The sequence below is a fragment of the Poromitra crassiceps genome (assembly GCF_964638095.1).
Source record: "Poromitra crassiceps genome assembly, chromosome: 1".
Lineage (NCBI taxonomy): Eukaryota > Metazoa > Chordata > Actinopteri > Beryciformes > Melamphaidae > Poromitra > Poromitra crassiceps.
In genome coordinates, this window is record NC_139623.1 from 50,992,589 (window position 1) to 51,019,511 (window position 26,923).

General features: G+C 49.5%; 1 protein-coding gene across 3 annotated transcripts in view; it reads right to left on the minus strand.

Moving 5' to 3' along the window:
• Positions 1 to 26,923, minus strand: part of rab24 (RAB24, member RAS oncogene family) — a 63,597-nt gene that overhangs the window by 3,466 nt on the left and 33,208 nt on the right. For all 3 annotated transcript variants that reach the window (XM_083639811.1, XM_083639810.1, XM_083639809.1), the window contains exons 5-8: positions 10,951 to 11,018; positions 8,367 to 8,466; positions 4,381 to 4,431; positions 3,945 to 4,004 (exon numbers count right to left, since the gene is read on the minus strand). In XM_083639811.1, the coding sequence (XP_083495937.1) occupies positions 3,945 to 4,004; positions 4,381 to 4,431; positions 8,367 to 8,466; positions 10,951 to 11,018 (279 nt within the window). The remainder of the gene's footprint in view (positions 1 to 3,944; positions 4,005 to 4,380; positions 4,432 to 8,366; positions 8,467 to 10,950; positions 11,019 to 26,923) is intronic.

Sequence of the window (26,923 nt, forward strand, 5' to 3'; positions counted from 1 at the left end):
CTCTAGTTCAGTTCAGACTTTGGGAACAGAAAATTGCAGTGTCCTGAGAACGGAGGTTGTAATTCCCACATTTCATGCTTAAAAGAGACGAGAAGTAGGTAGGAACTTTGCCAAGAATGACTTTATAAATGAAAACATAACGATGACTAAGGCGGTGTGTATAAAGCTTTTGAGTAATAATACACAATGGTGAGTAAGTGATCGACAATTTTTAATGAACCTCAGAGCCCCATGATACACGCTATCCAGCATGTGGAGACACTGAGCAGACCCATTCATATACAACACATCACCATAGTCAGTAACAGGTAGACAGGTCGACCAGTTTCCGCTTCACACAAAAAGAAAAGCAAGACTTGTTGCTCAAGTAAAGTCCTAATAAAAGTTTCCACTTCTTTGAAACATATTGAATATGCGCCTTAAAAGACAAGTGGTCATCTATTAAAAACCTAAGGTATTTAAAAGTAGATACCAACTCAATTTGTTGACCATTTCTGGTAACAATTTGATCAGATATTGCTGACCTGGGCCTGTATTTATCAAGCTTCCTAGAATTACTCCTAAGAACACTGCTAAGAGTACACTTATGAGCAAAAAAATTCCCAGCCAAAAGCTGCACTTAACACATTCACTGCCAGCCGTTTTTTTTTTACTGTAGGTAGGTTCTGCCAGAGGGTTTTTTTGAGGATTCTGGCTCATCTTTCAAGACCCGAGGATTCTTTTCTGCTAAGATTTTGTGAACACACAATATCTCAAAAGAACTAATAGAATGTGTGCTTTCTCTGTCTAAAAGAGTTAGTTTGTAGAGTTAGTAGTTATGTAAGCATTAGCAGTTGAATACAGCATGGTTTCAGCGTCTGGAAAATTATTCTGAGATAAACGGCTTTTTGTGAAATTCGATAGAACAGTCACTTTAACCATTCATTTTTGGCATCAGTAAGACGTCAGACATCTAAACAATAGTTTTGAACAGTAATTTCCTCCATAACAGCAGGAAACACCCCTCTGCTTCAAACTCCTCCCTCCGTGTGTGTTCTTCTTGGCTGCAGCGGGCATGTCACAAGCTCGTTGCTGCTGCTGCTGTAACCTCGCGTCACCAGGCTCACTGCTTCTGCTGCTGCTGCCTGTCTGCTGGCGGCTGCTCGGCAAGTCTGGATATGGGCTCGCTCGTTTCTTGTGATTTCGGTTGAGAGCTTTGATGAAGCTTTTGCGATTCTGGTCTTATTTATGCTGCGTGTTTCAAAGTGTGTTCCACCCGTAATCTATTATGCAAATTTGCAATCCCGCACCGCCAGCAATCAGCGCGAAAACGAAAGCGTTTTCGCCAATCCATTTTCATGAGAATGGCTTCCTCAAACTGCTTTTTGCTTGCCTTCCTCTAGTCTGGGAGAGCACAGTCGCCACTTAGTGGGTCCGTGGAATGGGTTGTACACGTTCGCTGGCTTCAATATTTTTATAGGAGACGTGGGGAGCGTTGATCCACGTCCCACCGTCAAAAAATAAAAATAAAAATTTAAGCCGAGATATCTCGTCATTGGCAGTGAACCGTTGGATTCTGTAAGCCGAGATATCTCGTCAATGGCAGTGAACGTGTTAAAAGTCAGTTATTATGCATCTCACTCCCTCTTTCAGCGAGGTGTAGGACTGAATCCTAAGTGTCAATCTCAGAGCTGATTTACGACAGGTGTGTGTGTGTGTGTGTGTGTGTGCCGTAAAGGGAAATGTTGATGACGCAATTCCAAGTACACAGGAATGGCCAATCGCTGAATGGAATCCCTTATGCACGAATATCCTAAATAGAGATAATTCAACAGTGAAATGCACAATGGGAGTGTAGCATATACGTATTCACCAATAATTTCAGAAGAAATTATCAACAAAATAATACAAGATAGCCTACATTGAAAATGACTCAAGAATAGGCTAAATGTTTCCTAATCCACCCAATTTACCTAATCCCACAACTGACTCGAAACTGGTGTGCTGTCAATTGACTACCCTATATAGCCAGGTTCTATAGGCTGTATGATGAGCAAACATGGAATCCAAAAGAAAGCCGAATTGGAGGGAGGATGACACGCTGTGCTTAGTGGAGTTAGTAGAGCAGAGGAAACAAATAATCAAAGGAAAGTTCAACCCAACTCTCACCAGTTGAGACAAGAAGAAGGCATGGGAGCATATTGCATTGGAGCTGAATGCATCACAAGTACATTGTGTTCGCTCACCAACAGACTGTGAGAAGAAATGGTACAGTGTCCTATCAACATTGCCCTGCTGGCAACTCCTAACCACTTAGGACACCTCCTGAGGACTCCTAAATAGCTGGGGGAGTAGGAGTGTTTCCTAGTCTTAACACATTGAGTGCCACAGCGCTTCAGTAAAATTGTCTGGAGCCTGTGCCAGATTCACTTCCATTCAGTTGAAAACAGCTATAGAATTTTTTCTATTAGGGCTATATGGACAGGGCTGGACTCTAATGAAACATTGGACACTCCTGCTTCTTTCAAAGAAGAAATTTTGTTTCTAGACAGTTCCATTATGAAATGACAGCCTCTGAAAGAAGAGCACTTTCAAGGGTTTTCTGCTGTCTTTTTTTACTTTTCAAGATAAAGTCACTTTTATGAATACTTTTTGCACTCTAATTTCAAGCACATTCACTGACTCTAGCTAATATTTTCTGATGTAGTGACGTGGTGTAGTTCTGTGCAGCCTGCGTGCCCCACCCCCCTCTCCCCCCCTGAGCTGCAAACTCCTCCCCACACGCACACAGTCTATTTTCGCAGCCTCCGTTTTTGCGCCGGGCGGCTGACGGCGGCTCCCGGGCAGATCCCAGCGCGACAAGGAAATGGCAAACGGGACTGCAGGAAAAGGTTTGGCCGTTCGGCATCGGGTGCTGCCTTTCTGGCAGGTAATCGTGTGGAGAAACTATATGCAGACAGATAGACAGAGGCAGAGGAGCTCAGTTGTGGGCGCGGATCGCAGCCAACTGTCAGCTGCAGACAGAGCAATCTATATGGCTCTGGCTGCAGCATGCATCGGTTTCCCCTTTGATCACGGCTTTCTCCTGCACAAAGTAAAGGATCTGAGCGCCAAGGTTTTAGGGTGGCGCAGCTGCTGTGTAGATTTTTAAGGTGGCGCCGTGTGATCCCTTGAAGGGATTCATGCTCACTGGCTGGGTACGACCTTAAACAGCAGAATTATGGAATAATATGAATTATGATATTGGGACGTCCACAGACGTCCTTGGCACTTCTCGTTACTTTTTTTTAGGACGTCCACAGACGTCCTTGGCACTCAATGTGTTAAGAAGGTTGATAAAAAGCTTTTATTCTTAAGTGTGACGACTAAAATGGCACTCTGAGACGCTTGATAAATACGGGCCCAGATCAGACAATGCTAACCAAATCACACACATTTAGGCTATTCTATGTGATCGCTTTTTTGATAACTAATGTGATAACTAATGTAATTTTTTTCACTTCCATTCACTGTGGAAAAATCATGGGGCAACAGCAGGCCGACCTGTACCACCTGTACTTGACTAGGCTGAGCGTGAAGGCAGACAAGGTCTGCTCAGACAAAACCCATCCACTGTCAGCAGAGTTTCAGCTACTCCCTTCTGGTCGGAGGTATACATACCCCAAGATCAGACCCAACAGAGCGAAACATTCATTTATCCCCATGTCAATCATGGGGATGGTATTATTGCGTATTTTTGACCACAACAGATGATTTTATGATTTTTACGAGTTGTGTATGTTATTTTAATGTGTCTGTGTCCTCATGTACTGTGCTGTACAACAAATTGCCTCCTTGGAGGACATTAAAGTTTTCTACTACTGAGCGTCCTCTGAAACGGTTTGGAGCCCCGCCTCCCACTTTGGAAACCTCTGATCTAGATATACAGCTCCTTTGATCATTATCACAACATTACAGTCTCTCACCTGTCATGTTCTGGAACGCAGTGTTGTTGTAATCCTCTGCAACCTTTTGGAACAGTTCATCTGGCGAGCAGCAGAGCAAACCAATCAGTTCACACACTAGGAACGGCTAGTTTCAACCAAGCAATCTGATTGGTCACAGATTTGATTGAACCCTGCTGATAATTCCCAAAACTCAAATTCTTTTGTAACAGTGCTGACTTGAGTTGCAGTGTGATGTGTTTCAGGCAGCAGCGCTAAATGCAAATAAATCCCTCTAAACATAAACTTGATCTTTTGTTACTGTAATCCTGTATATTTACACGTTTCAAAACTACTAAGTTTTACAATATGAGAATGTTTATGACAACCCACTTCCTAAATGGACTGACTAAATAAAGCCAGGCGGCCATGAGGAAGTGTTCGTTCAGGCCTGTGAATGACTGAAGGTGCGACTCACCCACATTCTTTCCTGTTTTACTGGAAGTCTGGAAATGCTGCGCACCGATCTCTGCGAATGAAAATCACAAGCATGAGGTTGCATGTCAGTTAGAAGCTTCCACCAGGCAGCTGTAGCGTCGCCAGATTTAAAAACAACAAACGGGAGATAAGAACAAATATTAGATCCATAATGCCTTCTTATTTTAATCTGTTGGAGACCAGGACTCGGACTTGTTAAGTGACTTATTTTTATTTTGTCATAGGCACTAATAATTTGGCATAAGATATTGATAGCTATATTAATACCGTGACATTATTCAATTTGGTGCAAGAGCAGAGACGTGTGTTCCACCTACATGTGGAGTCACACTCATGTTCGGTAACAAACAGTTACCGCTAAGATGCTAAAGAGATGCCCCGAATCGTGTATGTTGCTTTCACAGATTTTACATCAAATTCCAACAAGAGCACTGCTAGTAGGGGTGTCAAAAATAATCGATTATAAGATGCATCGCGATGCGGACGTGCACGATTCTGCATCGATTAACAAATATCAAAAATCGATTATTAAAAAAAATATATATATATATATAATCAAATAAAATAGAATGTACCGGTAAGTACATGCAGTTGTTTATTTTAATTATGGATCATAATACAATGCAATTCCAAATGCACTTAGTAAGTAGCCACAGTGAGAAAAAAGAAATCATGTATTGCGGAAAAAGTGATGCATCGATTTAAGATGCATCGCGATGCATCGTGATGCATCGTTTAATCGAATCGAATCGAATCGTTGACAGATGAATCGTAATCGAATCGAATCGTGAGGCCAGTGAAGATTCACAGCCCTAACTGCTAGATGTTCGATGTGTAAACAAAGTATTGAGCAGAAGACACGGACAGCCTCAAACTTCAACAGACATCTGGCTGACCTGGTGACGAGCTAATGTTAGCTATCTAGCTACGGTAACATTAGCCTCTGAAGTGACTCAACCACTGGGTCTAAGATGTTTGGTTAGGTCATGGGGGGATATCATATAGAACCAAGTGCAATTTTATAGATATACTAGGCATCTCGCGGCTTGCCCGCTGCGCGGCCTCGCCCTGGCTGCTCCTTGATAGCATGCTTCAGGGATGCTGGATCACCTGTCCTGGAGCTGGCAACATACAGCTGTCCATGGCTGAAGACGGGGGTCTGAAGGCAGACTCCCACTTCTTTCAGTGTCTGCCCCTGGGACTTGATTTTGCGCTTATGACATCACTGATGATGTCACAACTGCTTTTATGACATCACTGATGACATGACAACCTCTTATGACATCACTGATGATGTCACAATGCCTCTGACATCACTGATGATGGCACAATGTATGACATCAGTGATGAGATCACTGGGACTTTGTGTGTGCATCACTGATGATGTCACAATTTATGACATCACTGGGACTGTGTGTGTGTGTGTGTGTGTGTGTGTGTGTGAGTGAGTTTATGACATCACTGAAGATGTCAATGATGACATCATAGAGGCACTGCATGAAATAGGCCACATCCATCACGGGTTAAAGCTCTCTATTCACTCCCATACACCAGCGTAATTTTCCTTGAATTAAACATAGCTAAAAGCTGTTGTGTGGTGGGCTGCGCAGAAAACAAATGTAAAAAAAAATCGCCAATTAAAGATTTTTTTTTACTCCCGAGCAAAACAAGGAAGCCGTTGAGAATTGGCGAGAAGAAAAATGTGGATCTAGCTGCCAAGGAAGTAAGTTGCAGTGTTCATCTTCTGTATATATGTGCGCAACACGTGACATAGGGAAATGGCAGGATTGGGGGGAGTTTTTGTTTCCCCCTGTTTTGGGCGTGGTTTCTGAATGATGACCCGCCCTCGCAGTGTCTCTATCCCTCGGACTTTGTGTGTGTGTGCGTGTGTCTCTCTCTTGTGTGTGTGTGTCTGTGAGTGAATTTATGACATCACTGATGATGTCATCAGTGGGACAGACAAACAAGCAGACAGAGCGCTAGCTTATGGGGGTAAAATGGTGTCAGATCAGCTGTAAATGGACAGATTATGATTCACAAATAGATAGTACAATCTGTAAACACATAACACGATCCACAAATGTGAAACCCAACTCACAAATATATTTAAAATCCACAAACACACACACCATGATCCACAAATGTGAAACACAACTCACAAATATATTTAAAATTCACAAACACACATATCATGATCCACAAATAGAATTCAGTGACTTGTATTTCAAAACCAGAATTTCTGTTTGTAGATTGTTTCGCATTTGTTTTCAGAGTTTTGACACTATTGTACCGCTGTTTTATGGTGTAATTTTCTACAAATGCACTCTTCACAATTTGCAAACAAACACAGTCTAACTTGTATTTTCAAACCACTGTTTCCAGACACACATACAAATCATGTGCAATGCAGTGTTCAAGTCTCAAATCTGTTTGCACATCAGTGTGTGTGTGTGGATCGCTATGCTAGGTCTTCAAGTGTTGAATTAGTGTTTGCACATCACGGCCTGTGTGTGGAATGCATTGCATTTGTCTACAAATCGTTTTGACACTCTTGTTGTGCAGATAAAATCCACAAATGTAATCAGCCAATGAGGGGGATCGCTTGCAATGGGATGTCCCGCCTCCTCGATAACCCCTCCAAAATAAAAGCACCGGGCTTGTGCCTGTCTGTCTGGCCGGCCGGCCGCTCCCTCATGGAGGAGATGAAGTGGAGAGAAACATGGAGAGAGGCCTGGCTCAATTAGTGGCAGTGGCAGCTGCCTCGGCAGTTTACTGACCTGCCGCGGCAGGTCAGTTGCTGTCACTGACCTGTAGGGGCGCTGTTTCCCCACCTGCCGCGGCAGGTTTGTAGTTACAACATCAGATGCTTATAACTCCTAGGAAAATGGCTTAAACTGCATGAAACTCTGTACTAGCTCCCTTTTATAGATAGATAGATAGATAGATAGATAGATAGATAGATAGATAGATAGATAGCTGGAAGTTAAAGAGACCCCCTAAAGTCGTGCGTCCTGGCGGCTCACCTGGTAGCACGCGTACCACGGCAGCTCGGTCCTTCGTGCAGCCGACGCGGGTTCGAATCCGACCCAAGGTCCTTTACTGCACGTCATCCTCTCTCTCTCCCCACCCTTCCTGTCTGCCTACTGTCCTGTCTAATAAAGGCAAAATGCTCCAAAAATAATCTTAAAAAATACCCCGTAGTCATGTTTTAAGATGTATAAAATACTCTACTACTATATAAAATCCTTAAAATGACTTTTTCCTCCTTCTGCCTCATTAAAAATTCCAAAGCAACCAATCAGGGTTATGTGCGTCCTGGTGGCACACCTGGTAGCGTGCGTACCGCGGAGGCTTTCGCACGGGTGACGCGGGTTCGGGTTCCGACCCGAGGTCCTTTGCCGCGTGTTGTCCCCTCTCTCTCTCCCAACCTTTCCTGTCTGCCTACTGTCCTGTCTAATACAGGCAAATGCACAAAAAAGAATCTTAAAAAAAACAAAACAAAAAACAAAACAATCAGGGTTATCTAGAGAACATAACTAGCCAATCACAGCATAAAAACAAGGGCTTTAACTGTTGAATACTAGATAGTGATTGGCTCCAGTATTTTTGCTGTCACGAATCATGCTCATTGAAAATCGCCTTTTCAGTTTGCTCAGAGAAACTTTCCACTTTCAAACTCTGACATCATTCTGCACAATGAAACTCAAACATCCAACTGTAGGAACAAGAGGAAAACATAGTTATGACATTAGGGGGTCTTTAAGTAACGTTGACAATCTTGACGACTCTGACTTGGCTAATGGAGACTCGACTCACGACTCTTCTTTGGTGACTTGGACTAGGACTCGACTCAAGCCTCGACTCGGACTTGAGATAGAGTGACTCACTGGTGATCAGTAGGAAGGAAGGAGGGATGGTAGGAAGGATGGTAGGAAGGAAGGTAGGAAGGAAGGGAACTGAATTGACCGTCAGTGAAGTCCTGAGCGTCGTGGTAGTCGACCTGCCGAAGGCTCCGGTCTTCGTCGATCAGGTCGCTCTTAGTGCCACACAGGTAGATCTTACAGTGCTGTAACACATAACACATAACACACAACACACACACACACACACACACACACACACACACACACACACACAGTCAGCCACATACAGTTAACACAACATGAGGTCGGTCCTATGTAGTTCAATAGGCAGGGCATGGCACTAATGCTGCAAGGGTTACGGGTTTGATTCCCACTGGAACTGGCCATGCTGCGTTCAGGCAACGATCAAATGGAAAAAGAACTAGAACGACCGCAACGCGGACTTATGCCTCCGCATTAGTTCATTCTGGAGTCCAAATCGCCATTTGAGGCAAATTGGAAGAGATTCCGTCAAGGCGCTCCTGTGATGTTGCGTTACAGAGCTTGGAAATTGGGTGTGTGAGAGGTCACAGTGAGCTTGAACTTTGACCACCAAAATGTAATCAGTTCATCCTTGAGTCCAAGTCGATGTTTGAGACAAGTTTGATTAAATTTCGTCAAGGCAGTCCTGAGATATCGCGTTAACAAGCTTGAAAATGGCGTTTGAGAGGTCACAGTGACCTTGACCTTTGACCACCAAAATCTAATCAGTTCATCCTTGAGTCCAAGTCGATGTTTAAGACAAGTTTGATTAAATTCCGTCAAGGCATTCCTGAGATATCGCGTTAACAAGCTTGAAAATGGCGTTGGAGAGGTCACAGTGACCTCAACCTTTGACCACCAAAATCTAATCAGATCATCCTTGAGTCTAAGTCGATGTTTGAGGCAAATTTGATGAAATTCCGTCCAGGCGTTCCTCAGATATCGCGTTAACGAACCTCGTACGGACGGACGGACAGCCGTACGTACGTACGGACGGACAACCCGGATCCATAATGCCTCCGGCCTGGCTATCGCCGGCGGAGGCATAAAAATGGCATTTTAAGATGAATTTATGTTTATGGCATTTTGCTGATTCTCTTATCCACAGTGACTTGCAATCAATCAAACACTGGTCATGTTTTTCACATCCTGAAAGGTGCGTTGAGTAACGTTTTTACAGCCCACAGCACAAAACAACCATACCTGTGGGCTACAAGTGAGCAAGACATTTCATTCTCAAGCCAGAAACAAAGGCAAAAGACAAACATTATGTTGTCGTTTTTCTTTTTCTTTATCGCAATGGGATTTCCTGGTGAAATTTAGGCTAAATAAATAAATAATATTTAGCTTCTTAGCCTCATGGAGATGGCAAAAAAGTGTCCAAAGCTGCGCTTCAAACAGTGACCTGAGCGAGGTGGAGCAACATTGTAGGCCTACAGCACAGCACTGCAGGTGGAGCAACATTGTAGGCCTACAGCACAGAGCTGCAGGTGGAGCAACATTGTAGGCCTACAGCACAGAGCTGCCGTGCCGCTCAACGTGTCTGGCATAATTTCAATTTCCCGGACAATCGGAATAAATTCTGGGCAAATATTAGATCTGTGTTTATTGAGCTTAAAAACTATTGATAGCAGGTTATAGCCTATAATCTCCATATTACTGTAAATTCCCTGCACCAACCATGCTTCTATGACCGGTCAATCAAACGAAATGCAAGCTTCAGCGTTAGATCAAAGGCAATAAATGTTGGATTTCATCCTGTTTTCCAATTAACTGCTTTCATTGGAAATGATTGTCTTTGCCCTAATGTTCACTATCATTTTTAAAGCAGTTACAAATGATCCACCCCCCCCCCCCATTTGATTGATTTATCTTTTTTTTTAGTGAACATTAGAGCAAAGGCAATCATTTCCAATGAAAGACAAAGGTTGAAGCTATCAAATGGTTTTAATTTCATGTTTCTAGCTGCTACAGAGGCTGTGAAATAAATAAAGGTTTTAGTGAAGGTTGACAATGCTGTCAAGTTTTCAGAGAAGGCTCTGGTTTTAGGAGGTCATTTTCAAACAATGCCGTAGCTTTCAGAAGGATTAGGTATTAAGGCTGCTGCCATTCTCACCCAGAATAACTAACAATGAGTCAGGTGCTCGTCATGTCTTTCAAAGCTTAACTAGAACAACCGCACCGCGGATATATGCCTCCGCCAACAATGAGCAGTCGACATCCATGTCTGTCCAGACTTTGACCTTTGAGCCAAATGTGAAGAAATTCCGTCAAGGTGTTACTGAGATATCGTGTTAACAAGCTTGAAACTGGTGTTTGTGAGGTCACAGTGACCTTGGCCTTTGACCACCAAAATGTAATCAGTTCATCCAAGTCCAAGTGGACATTTGAGCCAAATTTGACAAAATTCCGTCAAGGCGTCCCTGAGATATCGCGTTAACGAACATCGGACGGACGTATGGATGGACAACCCGAAACCATAATGCCTCCGGCTCGGCTATTGCCGGCGGAGGCATAAAAAGGCTTTAAAGAGGCATGAAGTCATCCATGCTTTCTCCACCTGTCAACAAGCATGGAGCTGCCAGATTGACAGCTCTCTCACACATTTGGGTCACATTTGTTTGCCTGGTTTGTTGTCTGTCAGAGAGTTTGGAACGATCCCTCACCTCCTCACAGCTCTGCAGCTCCTTCACCCAGAAGCCAGCTCTCTGGAAGCTGCTGCTGTCTGTCAGATCTGCACCACACAAACACAACCACAGTCACATTTACTGACTACTGATACTTATATATCACACATTTTGTCATAATTTCACAATTTTGTCCAATCTTTTTGTCATATCACTGCATTGCATACAGTACATGAGGGACATGTGATTGCCACCTGCACGTGGTCTTGTTTATTTGTTCTATATTATATAGAGGGTTCCCACACCTTTCTCTACATCAAATTCAAGGACCTTTCAAGGACTTTGAACGACCTTTTCCCCAAATTCAAGGACCCAACACGGCATAGTTTGAGACACGGCTTCATATACTTTAATAACAGTGTTTTCTTTTTATTAGGGTTGCACAATATAGGATTTTTTGCTGATATCCGATATGCCGATATTTTCCAAATCTTTTGTCCATTTGCGAATACTGATACATGCACGCTTTCGGAAAACATCAAGTTTCTCCTGTAGTGGAATTAACACATTACTAGTTCAGTGCCCGTTTCCCAGTTCGAAGTCGATCAGACGGACAATCCTGGAGATACGTAAAAGACGTGATCTTATTGGTCGAATTGCACGAAATTCAACACTGCAATTTCTCGGGTTCCCAGCAGCACACCCGCCAGGTTTGAACTGAAGTCAATCGGACGGTTCTCGAGATAAACTGCTTTCTGTGTTGCCAGTAGGTGGCACTATGACTATGCATGTGTCCAAATTGCATGAAATGTGGCACTGCACTACATTGGGTTCCCAGCAGCACACTCCCCAAGTTTGAAGTCGATTGGACAAACGGTTCTCGAGATAAACCGCTTTTTGTGTTGTATTGCCAGTAGGTGGCATTATGCCGAATTGCACGGAATTTGGCAATGCACTCTGTCGGGTTCCCAGCAGCGCACTCCCCAATTTCGAAGTCGATTGGAAGAACGGTTCTCTGGATAAACTGCTTTTTGTTTTGTCAATAGGTGGCGCTATAACTATGCACGTGTCCGAATTGCATGAAATTTGGTACTACACTCCGTCGGGTTCCCAGTTGTGCACTCCCCACGTTTGAAGTCGATCGGACGAACGGATCCCGAGATAAATCACTTGTTGTGTTGCCAGTTGGTGGCGCTATGCCAAATTGCACAAAATTTGGCACTCTGCACTCCATCGGGTGCCCGTAAGTGCACTCCCCATGTTTGAAGCCGACCAGATGAACGGTTCTCGAGATAAAGCATTTTTTTGTGTTGCTGTAGGTGGCGCTGCAGAATTGCACGGAATTTGGCACTGCAATCTGTTGGGTTTCCCCAGCAGCGCACTCCCCAAGTTTGAAGTCGATCTGACGAACGGTTCTCGAGATAAACCGCTTTTTGTGTTTCCAGTAGGTGGTGCTATGCTGAATTGCATGAAATTCAGCACTCTGCACTCCATCTGGTCCCCTTAAGCACACTCCCCGAGTTTGAAGTCGATCCGACCAACGCTTCTCGAGATACGCGAAGGACAGACATCCAGACAGACACTGCTGGCATTATAGCGTGGAAGATTATGCCTACTTATAGATCAATCAATCAACTTTTACTTCAGACACAATTGGGTCCATAAAGAGACATACAGTACAGTAAACAATACAGGAAACATTTAGAAGTGCATTAGAAAACACACGTGCTCTTGCCCTAACAATGCAACGTTGTGGAAAACCGTAAAAAGGATTAAGAATTATACATTTTCAAGACCCTGCGGATACCCTCTAACAGTGGCCCTTCATGCTTCCTCCTTGCTCCTCCAAACTGTGATTTTTGTGTTAATCTTTGGGCTTGACAACTGGGAAGCTGTGGTAGCTTGGTAGCTCTGTCTTAGCCACTTTGTCTTTGGGCTTGACAACTGGGAAGCTGTGGTAGCTTGGTAGCTCTGTCTTAGCCACTTTGTCTTTGGGCTTGACAACTGGGAAGCTGTGGTAGCTTGGTAGCTCTGTCTTAACCACTTTGTCTTTGGGCTTAGACAACTGCGAAGCTGTGGTAGCTTGGTAGCTCTGTCTTAGCCACTTTGTCTTTGGGCTTAGACAACTGGGAAGCTGGGGTAGCTTGGTAGCTCTGTCTTGCCACATTGCAATAGGAAGTGTATTTATTCTATTTATATTGTTAGTCTGTTTGGTACATTTTGTCATGTGTTGTGATGCTGGACTCAACTTGATGAATTAGCTGCTGCTTCAAATGCGTGCTCTAGCCTTGGCTTCGGCCTACTCCTCAGGCTTTAAGTTAGCTTGTTCTGTTAGCATGTGAGAGTAGAGAGTCCAGTGTCCCTGTTTGCCTTTTTATGTGTGAAAATAAAATCACGCGTACCTTTTCATTGTTGTCAGTGTCTAAGTTTATGTTGTGGTCAAAACCACTAGACCGGCTCATAACATTAATTCTGTTCTTTTTCTATAGATTTTTTTGGTACTGCTATTTTACATTGAAGTCAATGGCGAGTGGCTTGTGTATTCCCCATAAAAGGGGCACGGCCTTGACATTTTTCGAAGTACCCAGATGTGCTGGTCTGGTCTATCGTGATGGCCTACTGGCAAATGCAGACATAAATATAATGCTTTTCAAAAGAATCGGAATCAGAATCAGAATCACCTTTATTGCCACAGTATGCAAGTTACATATGAGGAATTTGTCTTAGTGTCTGTATGCAGCGTAGCGGTCAGATCAATATACAGAGATAAGAAGTACTTTACTTTACTTTTTTCTTTATTGCATTTAGCAGACGCCTTTGTCCAAAGCGACTTACAACATCACATCTCATCAGAATACATTAGGGTTGTCCTACAACCCAGGTTTTACGAGTGAGAACGAGAGCTCTCACTAGTGCCTTAAACGCTGCAACGCAGCCCTATGGAAGACTGTTATTTTGCTCCAAAATTACTTTTTATTAAAACCTGACCACCCACCCGTAGGTGGCGTGGTACCCCCTGGGACTGACACGGATCCACGTGACTACGTCACGTCCTGCCAGCCCAGGGAATAATCACTCTAATTTCTTCCAGCCCGCTGAGATCCGACGCACCCCGTGACGCATCGACACAGCAAGGCTGGGTAGTGAGAGCTCTCGTTCTCACTCGTAAAACCTGGGTTGTAGGACAACCCTAATGTTTTACTTCGTTTCGAACTCAAGCTCTCACTAGTGCCTCCATTCAACCGACCTTGCTGCCGGGAGCACCCCACAGGGCGACCCGAAAGGCACCGGTGAACCACGGCCATATGGCAACGTTTATGCCTAACCGTCTGACATATTAGAGTGGCAACGATACTACTTTCTTGCCACCGACAGCACCGCGTGCGCGAACTGCGCACCGGACACGTCGAGACTGTAGTACCTAACAAAAGTGTGATGAGAGGACCATGAGGCCGCGGCACACATGTCCTCCACCGACACACCGCGCAACAACGCAGAGGATGTCGCAACACCTCGCGTAGAAAGCGCCTTGATACCCTCCTGGGGAACCTTGCCCACGGCAGAGTATGCCAACGCGATCGCCTCCACTATCCAGTGTGATAAGCGATCCTTGGAAAGGGGTCCGCCCTGGGCCCTTTGCCCAAAGCAAACCAACAGCTGATCTGTAATGCGTAAAGAACGCGTCCTGGCCACACAGGCCGAGAGCGCCCTTACGGGGCACAGCATGAGCAAACGTCTCTCCTCGCCCGTCTCTAACTGAACGGCGGGGGACAGAATGCTGATAAGTCTATGACCATAGACCTAAAGCTGACATTAATAATCTTAGGTTGGTACGCCGGGTTAGGTCGCAACGTAACCCTGCGCCCATCATTACCACACAGGCCTGCTGCACCGAGAGGGCAATCAGGTCACCAACTCTCTTTCCTGACGACAAGGCCAGCAGCAGCGCGGTCTTTAAAGACAGAACCCTTAAATCGGCGGAGTCCAAGGGCTCAAACGGATGACCCGTTAGCCCGTCCAGCACCGTAACCAGGTCCGATTTGGGGGAAAAAACGCACCGCGACGGCGGGCGCAGTTTACGCGCCCCCTTCATGAGGCGCAAGACCAAAGGGTACGCCCCCACGGGGCTCCCTTCAATTCCCCTATGGCAAGCAGAATCGCGGCTACGTACACCTTAAACGACTGCGGGGACTGACCCGCGTCAAGCAGGCTCTGAAGGAAACAGAGAACTGGTCGCACACTGCAGTTCACTGGATCCACGCCCTTACTTGCTGCATAGTGCATCCCACATTAACAGGCAAGCCCTGGGCTAGCAACTGGTCCGGTTCAGGAGCCAGACCGCTAGCTTCCACCTGCCTGGGGAGGGGTGGAACACCTCCCCCTCCGCCTGGGATAGGAGATCGGCCCGTACCGGCTAGGGATGGGCATTTCTAGCAAAAACACTATTCGAAATTCGCTGGCCAAATTCGAATTTAATTCGAAATTCGAAAATAAAAAAAAAAATGCAAAAAAAAAAAAAAAATTTTTTTTTTTTTTTTTGTGAGTGAAATGTTGCATTGTCTCCCCTGATTCTAAGTCTACGGCTTTATTAATTAATATAAAAAGCTTCTGTTGTGGATTTTTAGCTCAAACAAGCATTGCACCACTGAAGTAAAGAACATGTTACATGACATTGACATTTTCGAAAATAAAAAACAGTTTTGACAATCATGAGTGGTTCATTAAATATTTAGTAGGCTCAGGTCTGAGTGCCAAAGGGGTGCCAAAGTCACCCCCTCTCCCTCTTCATGGGATTTCATCCGCCATTCATTTTTCCATAAACCTTGCTTAAAATGCTTATAAAAATTGTTTTACTTGCTCAAACCAAGCGATTTGACTATACTTAGAATCAGGGGAGACAATGCAACATTTCACTAAAAAAAATTTTTTTTTTTTTTTTTTTTTTCGAATTTCGAATTTCGAATTTCAATAATAAAAGTCGACCTTGATAATAACAACGATTATTCGAAAATTCGAAATTCGATGCCCATCCCTAGTACCGGCAATGCCCAGGGCGGATCTTGCGCCAGGGAGACCAGGTCCGCAAACCATGTCTGCCTGTGCCAACAGACTAAAACGAGCCGGAGGCGCTGTTCCCTCACCCTGTCCAACACCTGACGGATCAGGGGGGGTCGGGGGAAACGCATAGAGCCCCTCTCTCGGCCACGCGTGCGCTTTTAGCGCGTCATGACCTAACGGGGGCTGTCCTCCTGGATCGAAAACCACAGTGGGCAGTGTGTCGCACGCCGCGATGCGAGAGATCGACGCAGGCGCGACCAACCGTGGCCCAAACCTGTTCCATCACCCGAGGGTGGAGGCACCACTCCGTATAACGGGGATTGCCTCGAGACAGCAGGCCGGTCGTAACTCCGCCGTCCCGGCAGATAGACCGCTGACACTGAAAGGAGACGGGGATACACCCACAGGTGAATCCCCGCTATGGTTCAGCGCCCCCGACCGCACACCGCCCTGTTTGTTCAGGTGGGCGATCGCTGCCCTATTGTCCGAGCGAATCAGCACATGGTGCCCATGTGTGAGCCGCTGGAAGTGTTACCTCCGCAGGCCGGGGGGACTGCGGAGGCAACGTTCTCTTTCGAGTCTGGCCGCACGCGGACTTGTCCGGCAGTGCGGTCCCCAAGAGAGCTCCCAACCAACAATGGGCCCGCGGCGCCATTGATGGTGGGCTTGTCCTGAGGCAGAGCCCGGCGAATCGCCTTCAACTCTAGCACGTTTATGTGGCGAAGCTCCTGAGCCTCCCACCGGCCGTTCGCCGAAAAATGCCCGCAAATCGCACCCCCTCCCCAGAGGGAGGCGTTTGTGCGAATCACCATCCTGAGCGGGACAGGGCCCCACCGAGTACCTCTCGAGAGGTAACGGGGGTCCGCCCATATAGCCAGCGCCTGCCAGGCCTGACCTGTCAGAGGAACCCTGCGATGACGGTCCCCGGCCGAGTCCAGGCGAAGCCTGAGAACCATATTTGGACCACGAGAGCATGTGTAGCCTCCCTAGCGGGAGCACATGCAGTGCTGAGGCCATCAGGCCCAACATCACTGTGCACTGATGCACTGACACCGAGGGCACAGGCCTAACGTCCTTGGCTTGCTGTCCGAACCGTGCGAGCCTGTCGCTCTGGCGAAAGGCTCGCAGGAAGTATAGCTCGAGCCCCAGGAAGGTCGCCGCCTGCGCTGGGACGAGGCAACTCTTCTGCCAGTTCACCAAAAACCCTAAGGTTTGCCGGTGATTGGTCACCACCTTGGTATGTTCCGCGGCACAGACCCTCGAGTCGGCCGCTAAGAGAACGTCGTTGAGATATAGGAAGACGTGGATCCCCCTCGCGCGGAGGGGAGCCACGGCTGTCTCCACGCACACCGTGAGGGTTCGCGGGCTCAAAGACATGCCGAATGGCAAGCCACAGAACTCGTAAGCCTTCCCCAGGAAGGAGAACCTCAGGTATTTCCTGGGTCTCCTGACCATGTGGACATGGAAGACCGCACCTTCCAGATCCCTGGAAGTAAGAAATCCCCCTGTCTCAACTTGAACAGGCGGGGAAGAGAGCATTCGGGATGGGACTTCCTCAGCGTCTTGTTGAGACGCCGAAGGTCCAATTTTGGACGCATGGAGCCGTCCATGGCCTCCTCCTCCACGGCCAGATCGGGGGTCCCGTCGAACGTGGGTGGGCAAACTGTAGCGCGTATCCCCTCTGGAGGGTGTGCCGTAATGGGGACGGGGGAACATAGATGCTCCCAGGCATCGAGCCTGTTGGACAAGATGGTCTCTTGTGGCCAACGGAGCGGAACCCGTTCCACCACTCGGGTCATACTCTCTCCCTCAATGTCCCCATAGGAGACAGTGAACGGTCATCAAAAGCAGAGAGCATATGAACTGAATCAAGTCTCTCTGCCCGCTTCGCGCTCAGAAAAGAGTATCACCGTCTCATCATCGTGGATAGCGAGACTGAACATTTTAGAAACACATTTCTCAAGTTAGAAACTATAGAAATGATCCCTGAAATATAGTCATGAGCATATTGCTGGGCCCCGGGACCTTTCGATCCGGTGCCCTGATGGGGGGGCGGGACGTGAGAGGCTACGCCCCCCCGCCGCATGGACAGTTCCGTAGAAGCTGTGCATGCTGGGGGAGAACTTCTTACGCAAGCTCCGCCTACTGACGCGCTGTTGTATCGAAGTAACCCCCCCCCTGCCGTGCGCCTTTCGCAGGCTGGGGGGACTGCGGAGGTAACGTCCTCTCTCGAGACGCACGTGGACTTGTCCGACAGTGCGGCCCCCCAGGTGAGCTCCCGACCAGCAATGAGCCGTTGGTGCCATTGATGGTGGGCTGTCCTAGGAGCCTCTAGCCGAGGCCAGGCCGTAGCCATGGACCAAGGCGAGCCTTGATGCTGGGTATGAGACCCTGGGCGAGCTCCCGACCGAACTCGGGCCTTGGGCACCGAGGACGGTGGGTCTAAAGCTACAAGCCGCAGGCTGGAACTAAGCCCAGCCTTGGTGAGCCAACCGGTGGGCTTGACCTGGGCGCTGCCAACCGAGGCCAGGCCGTGGCCATGGACCAAGGTGCGCTGTGCCCCCAGCCAGGCTCCCTGCACTTGCAGGGGGCACCCCAACAAGGGAGTGCGACCCACGGAGAGCTCCCAACCACCCCGGGCCTTGGGCACCAAGGGCGGTGGGCTTGTCCTCAGAGCTACAAGCCAAAGGCTGGCACTGAGCCCAGACCTTGGCGAGCTGTAAGCCCTGCTGGACGCGTAGCGCCAGCAAGGAGCAGTATGTCTATTGTAGCGGAGGTATCTCACGCCCAATGTACTTAGCACACAGGTACTAACTGCACGGGTGCACGCCAGCTATCTGCAAAATGCTATCGTTCTGTGGTAAACAGTACTAAATATTGCTATCTGCACCTATGCAAGGCAAGCTAGCTTTAACACTTCTTTGAGAGCGGACAAAGGTGGTCAGCTCTAAAGAGCTTAGCTGCGGACAAAACCGAAGGTTCAAGGCGCCTGTGCAGCGTGCTCGTGCCCAAGGCCGAACACGCACTTAACGTGCCGATTCATACTCGGCCAAGTAGTTTTACACACGGCCCATCCCCTCCCTGACCTTCCCTGCTCAGTAGCAAGAGGAAGCAGGAAGCTAACCACTAATGGCAAGCTCCCGCAGGGCGCACCCTATTAGCGGGAGTACTGCTTAAGCAAGCTAGCAAGAAGCACAGGCTAGACAGTAAGCAACCCGGAGGCTAGCGAACGTGCGCGTGCAATGGTAACGTAAGCGGCAATAGCCCATCCCGAAGGGGGGGCACCAATACCCACAACCTGTTAACCCGAGAGAACAGACGTGGAAGCCACTAGCTAAGCTAGCATAAGCACTGAGAGACAAGCGTGCGCTAACACAAGCCTGCGCACAGGCCGGTGCAGCGCGTCTCTACCCTGAGTAACACGGGGAAGCAAGCATGACCGCAAGCAAAGGCCAGCGGCCCGCGAAGCTAGTCAATCTCAGAAGAAACTCCTCAGCGGGAGTTGCAATCTAGTAGATGCTAATTGCACGAGGCAAGCAACACTTAGCAGACAAGCAAGCTGGCTAAGATGGCGTAAGTACTGAGAGAAGCGGCCCACACAAGGTGCGGGGCGAGCTCACCTAGCTAGCGAATCGCCCAGCTAAAATCTCAGACGCCAGTAAAAGCTACACTACATTTATGTAGGTTCCAGCAACGCCTGTGCGGCATGCTCCTGCCCTTAGGCATGCACACATCAAATTAATTGTGCCGGTCGTAACCGGTAGCCTCACAGCTAATACAGCACCTAGCTGTTCCCCCCTCTCTCTGCTAACAGGAAAACGGGGTTACACATCGCTAGATACTGGCTGCACGGGAGCAAGCTAGCTAACTAGCTATTTCACTGAAGAGCATGGCTACTAGCTACTACTCTCGCTTAAGGCGCGCCCTACACAGAGGTAGCTGGCGCGAAGAAATTAGCACACAGACACTAACTGCACGTGTGCACGTTAGCTATCTGCCACAATAACCGGGTGCGTTACCCTGTCTGGGGACGCAGCCAGATATGGAGTGCTACAAGGTAGTCCAAGCTAGCTGCACTGAGCAAACTAGCTAACTATCTAACGCGCGCGCTCTAAAGCCGGCGTTCCTAAAGTACCTAGCAACAGAAACAACCGTACGGATGCAGCTAGCTATCTGTGACAACTGTGCTATTTAGCCTGTTGTTCTAGTGCTAACGGTACAAGCTATTCTGCATGTATGCAAACCTAGCTAGAGTTATGAGTGCAGACCTGAGTCATGCGCTCAAGCCTAACAACGTTACCCCGTTTCCGGGGAAACGTTTCACATCGACTGCACGGCGGCAGTCTGACAACAGTTAACTAAGGAAGATACTCTTAGCTTTTTAGATGACTTGTTCCGACGCCGCAGGGTGAAGGGTACAGGGTCGGGTCTCCGAACCCTCTTGAGGTGGGCAAGTCAGCCGGAACGAGCCTAGTATCTAAAGCTATATAATATAACTCCTCGTTAACCGCGGAGCTTTCAAAAATACTCAAAAATATTCAAAAATGAAGGCACTAGTGAGAGCTTGAGTTCGAAACGAAGTAAAACATAAGAAATACACAGAACAATAGAAAGTAATAAATATAAGAACGTAGCATAGTAAAAAGCATGCAATACAATCAATAAGAGTCAGATAACATTAGGGTTGTCCTACAACCCAGGTTTTACGAGTGAGAACGAGAGCTCTCACTAGTGCCTTAAACGCTGCAACGCAGCCCTATGGAAGACTGTTATTTTGCTCCAAAATTACTTTTCATTAAAACCTGACCACCCACCCGTAGGTGGCGTGGTACCCCCTGGGCCTGACACGGATCCACGTGACTACGTCACGTCCTGCCAGCCCAGGGAATAATCACTCTAATTTCTTCCAGCCCGCTGAGATCCGACGCACCCCGTGACGCATCGACACAGCAAGGCTGGGTAGTGAGAGCTCTCGTTCTCACTCGTAAAACCTGGGTTGTAGGACAACCCTAATGTTTTACTTCGTTTCGAACTCAAGCTCTCACTAGTGCCTCCATTCAACCGACCTTGCTGCCGAGAGCACCCCACAGGGCGACCCGAAAGGCACCGGTGAACCACGGCCATATGGCAACGTTTATGCCTAACCGTCTGACATATTAGAGTGGCAACGATACTACTTTCTTGCCACCGACAGCACCGCGTGCGCGAACTGCGAACCGGACACGTCGAGACTGTAGTACCTGACGAAAGTGTGATGAGAGGACCATGAGGCCGCGGCACACATGTCCTCCACCGACACACCGCGCAACAACGCAGAGGATGTCGCAACACCTCGCGTAGAATGCGCCTTGATACCCTCCGGGGGAACCTTGCCCACGGCAGAGTATGCCAACGCGATCGCCTCCACTATCCAGTGTGATAAGCGATCCTTGGAAAGGGGTCCGCCCTGGGCCCTTTGCTCAAAGCAAACCAACAGCTGATCTGTAATGCGTAAAGAACGCGTCCTGGCCACATAGGCCGAGAGCGCCCTTACGGGGCACAGCATGAGCAAACGTCTCTCCTCGCCCGTCTCTAACTGAACGGCGGGGGACAGAATGCTGATAAGTCTATGACCATAGACCTAAAGCTGACATTAATAATCTTAGGTTGGTAAGCCGGGTTAGGTCGCAACGTAACCCTGCGCCCATCATTACCACACAGGCCTGCTGCACCGAGAGGGCAATCAGGTCACCAACTCTCTCTCCTGACGACAAGGCCAGCAGCAGCGCGGTCTTTAAAGACAGAACCCTTAAATCGGCGGAGTCCAAGGGCTCAAACGGATGACCCGTTAGCCCGTCCAGCACCGTAACCAGGTCCGATTTGGGGGGAAAAACGCACCGCGACGGCGGGCGCAGTTTACGCGCCCCCTTCATGAGGCGCAAGACCAAAGGGTACGCCCCCATGGGGCTCCCTTCAATTCCCCTATGGCAAGCAGAATCGCGGCTACGTACACCTTAAACGACTGCGGGGACTGACCCGCGTCAAGCAGGCTCTGAAGGAAACAGAGAACTGGTCGCACACTGCAGTTCACTGGATCCACGCCCTTACTTGCTGCATAGTGCATCCCACATTATCAGGCAAGCCCTGGGCTAGCAACTGGTCCGGTTCAGGAGCCAGACCGCTAGCTTCCACCTGCATGGGGAGGGGTGGAACACCTCCCCCTCCGCCTGGGATAGGAGATCGGCCCGTACCGGCAATGCCCAGGGCGGATCTTGCGCCAGGGAGACCAGGTCCGCAAACCATGTCTGCCTGTGCCAAACAGACTAAAACGAGCCGGAGGCGCTGTTCCCTCACCCTGTCCAACACCTGACGGATCAGGGGGGGGGTCGTGGGAAACGCATAGAGCCCCTCCCTCGGCCACGCGTGCGCTTTTAGCGCGTCATGACCTAACGGGGACTGTCCTCCTGGATCGAGAACCACAGTGGGCAGTGTGTCGCGCGCCGCGATGCGAGAGATCGACGCAGGCGCGACCAACCCTGGCCCAAACCTGTTCCATCACCCGAGGGTGGAGGCACCACTCCGTATAACGGGGATTGCCTCGAGACAGCAGGCCGGTCGTAACTCCGCCGTGCCGGCAGATAGACCGCTGACACTGAAAGGAGATGGGGATACACCACAGGTGAATCCCCGCTATGGTTCAGCGCCCCCGACCGCACACCTCCCTGTTTGTTCAGGTGGGCGATCGCTGCCCTATTGTCCGAGCGAATCAGCACATGGTGCCCATGTGTGAGCCGCTGGAAGTGTTACCTCCGCAGGGCGGGGGGACTGCGGAGGCAACGTTCTTTCGAGTCTGGCCGCACGCGGACTTGTCCGGCAGTGCGGTCCCCAAGAGAGCTCCCAACCAACAATGGGCCCGCGGCGCCATTGATGGTGGGCTTGTCCTGAGGCAGAGCCCGGCGAATCGCCTTCAGCTCTAGCACGTTTATGTGGCGAAGCTCCTGAGCCTCCCACCAGCCGTTCGCCAAAAAATGCCCGCAAATCGCACCCCCTCCCCAGAGGGAGGCGTTTGTGCGAATCACCATCCTGAGCGGGACAGGGCCCCACCGAGTACCTCTCGAGAAGTAACGGGGGTCCGCCCATATAGCCAGCGCCTGCCAGGCCTGACCTGTCAGAGGAACCCTGCGATGACGGTCCCCGGCCGAGTCCAGGCGAAGCCTGAGAACCATATTTGGACCACGAGAGCATGTGTAGCCTCCCTAGCGGGAGCACATGCAGTACTGAGGCCATCAGGCCCAACATCACTGTGCACTGATGCACTGACACCGAGGGCACAGACCTAACGTCCTTGGCTTGCTGTCCGAACCGTGCGAGCCTGTCGCTCTGGAGAAAGGCTCGCAGGAAGTATAGCTCGAGCCCCAGGAAGGTCGCCGCCTGCGCTGGGACGAGGCAACTCTTCTGCCAGTTCACCAAAAACCCTAAGGTTTGCCGGTGATTGGTCACCACCTTGGTATGTTCCGCGGCACAGACCCTCGAGTCGGCCGCTAAGAGAACGTCGTTGAGATATAGGAAGACGCGGATCCCCCTCGCGCGGAGGGGAGCCACGGCTGTCTCCACGCACACCGTGAGGGTTCGCGGGCTGAAAGACATGCCGAATGGCAAGCCACAGAACTCGTAAGCCTTCCCCAGGAAGGAGACCTCAGGTATTTCCTGTGTCTCCTGACCATGTGGACATGGAAGACCGCACCTTCCAGATCCCTGGAAGTAAGAAATCCCCCTGTCTCAACTTGAACAGGCGGGGAAGAGAGCATTCAGGATGGGACTTCCTCAGCGTCTTGTTGAGACGCCGAAGGTCCAATTTTGGACGCATGGAGCCGTTTATGGCCTCCTCCTCCACGGCCAGATCGGGGGTCCCGTCGAACGTGGGTGGGCAAATTGTAGCGCGTATCCCCTCTGGAGGGTGCGCCGTAATGGGGACGGGGGAACATAGATGCTCCCAGGCATCGAGCCTGTTGGACAAGATGGTCTCTTGTGGCCAACGGAGCGGAACCCGTTCCACCACTCGGATCATACTCTCTCCCTCAATGTCCCCATAGGAGACAGTGAACGGTCATCAAAAGCAGAGAGCATATGAACTGAATCAAGTCTCTCTGCCCGCTTCGCGCTCAGAAAAGAGTATCACCGTCTCATCATCGTGGATAGCGAGACTGAACATTTTAGAAACACATTTCTCAAGTTAGAAACTATAGAAATGATCCCTGAAATATAGTCATGAGCATATTGCTGGGCACCGGGACCTTTCGATCCGGTGCCCTGATGGGGGGGCGGGACGTGAGAGGCTACGCCCCCCCCCGCCGCATGGACAGTTCCGTAGAAGCTGTGCATGCTGGGGGAGAACTTCTTACGCAAGCTCCGCCTACTGACGCGCTGTTGTATCGAAGTAACCCCCCCCCCCCCTGCCGTGCGCCTTTCGCAGGCTGGGGGGACTGCGGAGGTAACGTTCTCTCTCGAGACGCACGTGGACTTGTCCGACAGTGCGGCCCCCCAGGTGAGCTCCCGACCAGCAATGAGCCGTTGGTGCCATTGATGGTGGGCTGTCCTAGGAGCCTCTAGCCGAGGCCAGGCCGTAGCCATGGACCAAGGCGAGCCTTGATGCTGGGTATGAGACCCTGGGCGAGCTCCCGACCAAACTCGGGCCTTGGGCACCGAGGACGGTGGGTCTAAAGCTACAAGCCGCAGGCTGGAACTAAGCCCAGCCTTGGTGAGCCAACCGGTGGGCTTGACCTGGGCGCTGCCAAACGAGGCCAGGCCGTGGCCATGGACCAAGGTGTGTGCCCCCAGCCAGGCTCCCTGCACTTGCAGGGGGCGCCCCAACAAGGGAGTGCGACCCATGGAGAGCTCCCAACCACCCCGGGCCTTGGGCACCAACGGCGGTGGGCTTGTCCTTAGAGCTACAAGCCAAAGGCTGGCACTGAGCCCAGACCTTGGCGAGCTGTAAGCCCTGCTGGACGCGTAGCGCCAGCAAGGAGCAGTATGTCTATTGTAGCGGAGGTATCTCGCGCCCAATGTACTTAGCACACAGGTACTAACTGCACGGGTGCACGCCAGCTATCTGCAAAATGCTATCGTTCTGTGCTAAACAGTACTAAATATTGCTATCTGCACCTATGCAAGGCAAGCTAGCTTTAACACTTCTTTGAGAGCGGACCTTGGTCAGCTCTAAAGAGCTTAGCTGCGGACAAAACCGAAGGTTCAAGGCGCCTGTGCAGCGTGCTCGTGCCCAAGGCCGAACACGCACTTAACGTGCCGATTCATACTCGGCCAAGTAGTTTTACACACGGCCCATCCCCTCCCTGACCTTCCCTGCTCAGTAGCAAGAGGAAGCAGGAAGCTAACCACTAATAGCAAGCTCCCGCAGGGCGCACCCTATTAGCGGGAGTAATGCTTAAGCAAGCTAGCAAGAAGCACAGGCTAGACAGTAAGCAACCCGGAGGCTAGCGAACGTGCGTGTGCAATGGTAACGTAAGCGGCAATAGCCCATCCCGAAGGGGGGGCACCAATACCCACAACCTGTTAACCCGAGAGAACAGACGTGGAAGCCACTAGCTAAGCTAGCATAAGCACTGAGAGACAAGCGTGCGCTAACACAAGCCTGCGCACAGGCCGGTGCAGCGCGTCTCTACCCTGAGTAACACGGGGAAGCAAGCGTGACCGCAAGCAAAGGCCAGCGGCCCGCGAAGCTAGTCAATCTCAGAAGAAACTCCTCAGCGGGAGTTGCAATCTAGTAGATGCTAATTGCACGAGGCAAGCAACACTTAGCAGACAAGCAAGCTGGCTAAGATGGCGTAAGTACTGAGAGAAGCGGCCCACACAAGGTGCGGGGCGAGCTCACCTAGCTAGCGAATCGCCCAGCTAAAATCTCAGACGCCAGTAAAAGCTACACTACATTTATGTAGGTCCCAGCAACGCCTGTGCGGCGTCCTCCTGCCCTTAGGCATGCACACATCAAATTAATTGTGCCGGTCGTAACCGGTAGCCTCACAGCTAATACAGCACCTAGCTGTTCCCCCCTCTCTCTGCTAACAGGAAAATGGGGTTACACATCGCTAGATACTGGCTGCACGGGAGCAAGCTAGCTAACTAGCTATTTCACTGAAGAGCATGGCTACTAGCTACTACTCTCGCTTAAGGCGCGCCCTACACAGAGGTAGCTGGCGCGAAGAACTTAGCACACAGACACTAACTGCACGTGTGCACGTTAGCTATCTGCCACAATAACCGGGTGCGTTACCCTGTCTGGGGACGCAGCCAGATATGGAGTGCTACAAGGTAGTCCAAGCTAGCTGCACTGAGCAAACTAGCTAACTATCTAACGCGCGCGCTCTAAAGCCGGCGTTCCTAAAGTACCTAGCAACAGAAACAACCGCACGGATGCAGCTAGCTATCTGTGACAACTGTGCTATTTAGCCTGTTGTTCTAGTGCTAACGGTACAAGCTATTCTGCATGTATGCAAACCTAGCTAGAGTTATGAGTGCAGACCTGAGTCATGCGCTCAAGCCTAACAACGTTACCCCGTTTCCGGGGAAACGTTTCACATCGACTGCACGGCGGCAGTCTGACAACAGTTAACTAAGGAAGATACTCTTAGCTTTTTAGATGACTTGTTCCGACGCCGCAGGGTGAAGGGTACAGGGTCGGGTCTCCGAAGCCTGCTTTATCCCGTCCACGCGACCCTCTTGAGGTGGGCAAGTCAGCCGGAACGAGCCTAGTATCTAAAGCTATATAATATAACTCCTCGTTAACCGCGGAGCTTTCACAAAACACGTCTTCACAGCGGCTGGAAGAAAGCGGAAGTGATTATTCCCTGGGCTGGCAGGACGTGACGTAGTCACGTGGATCCGTGTCAGGCCCAGGGGGTACCACGCCACCTACGGGTGGGTGGTCAGGTTTGAATGAAAAGTAATTTTGGAGCAAAAT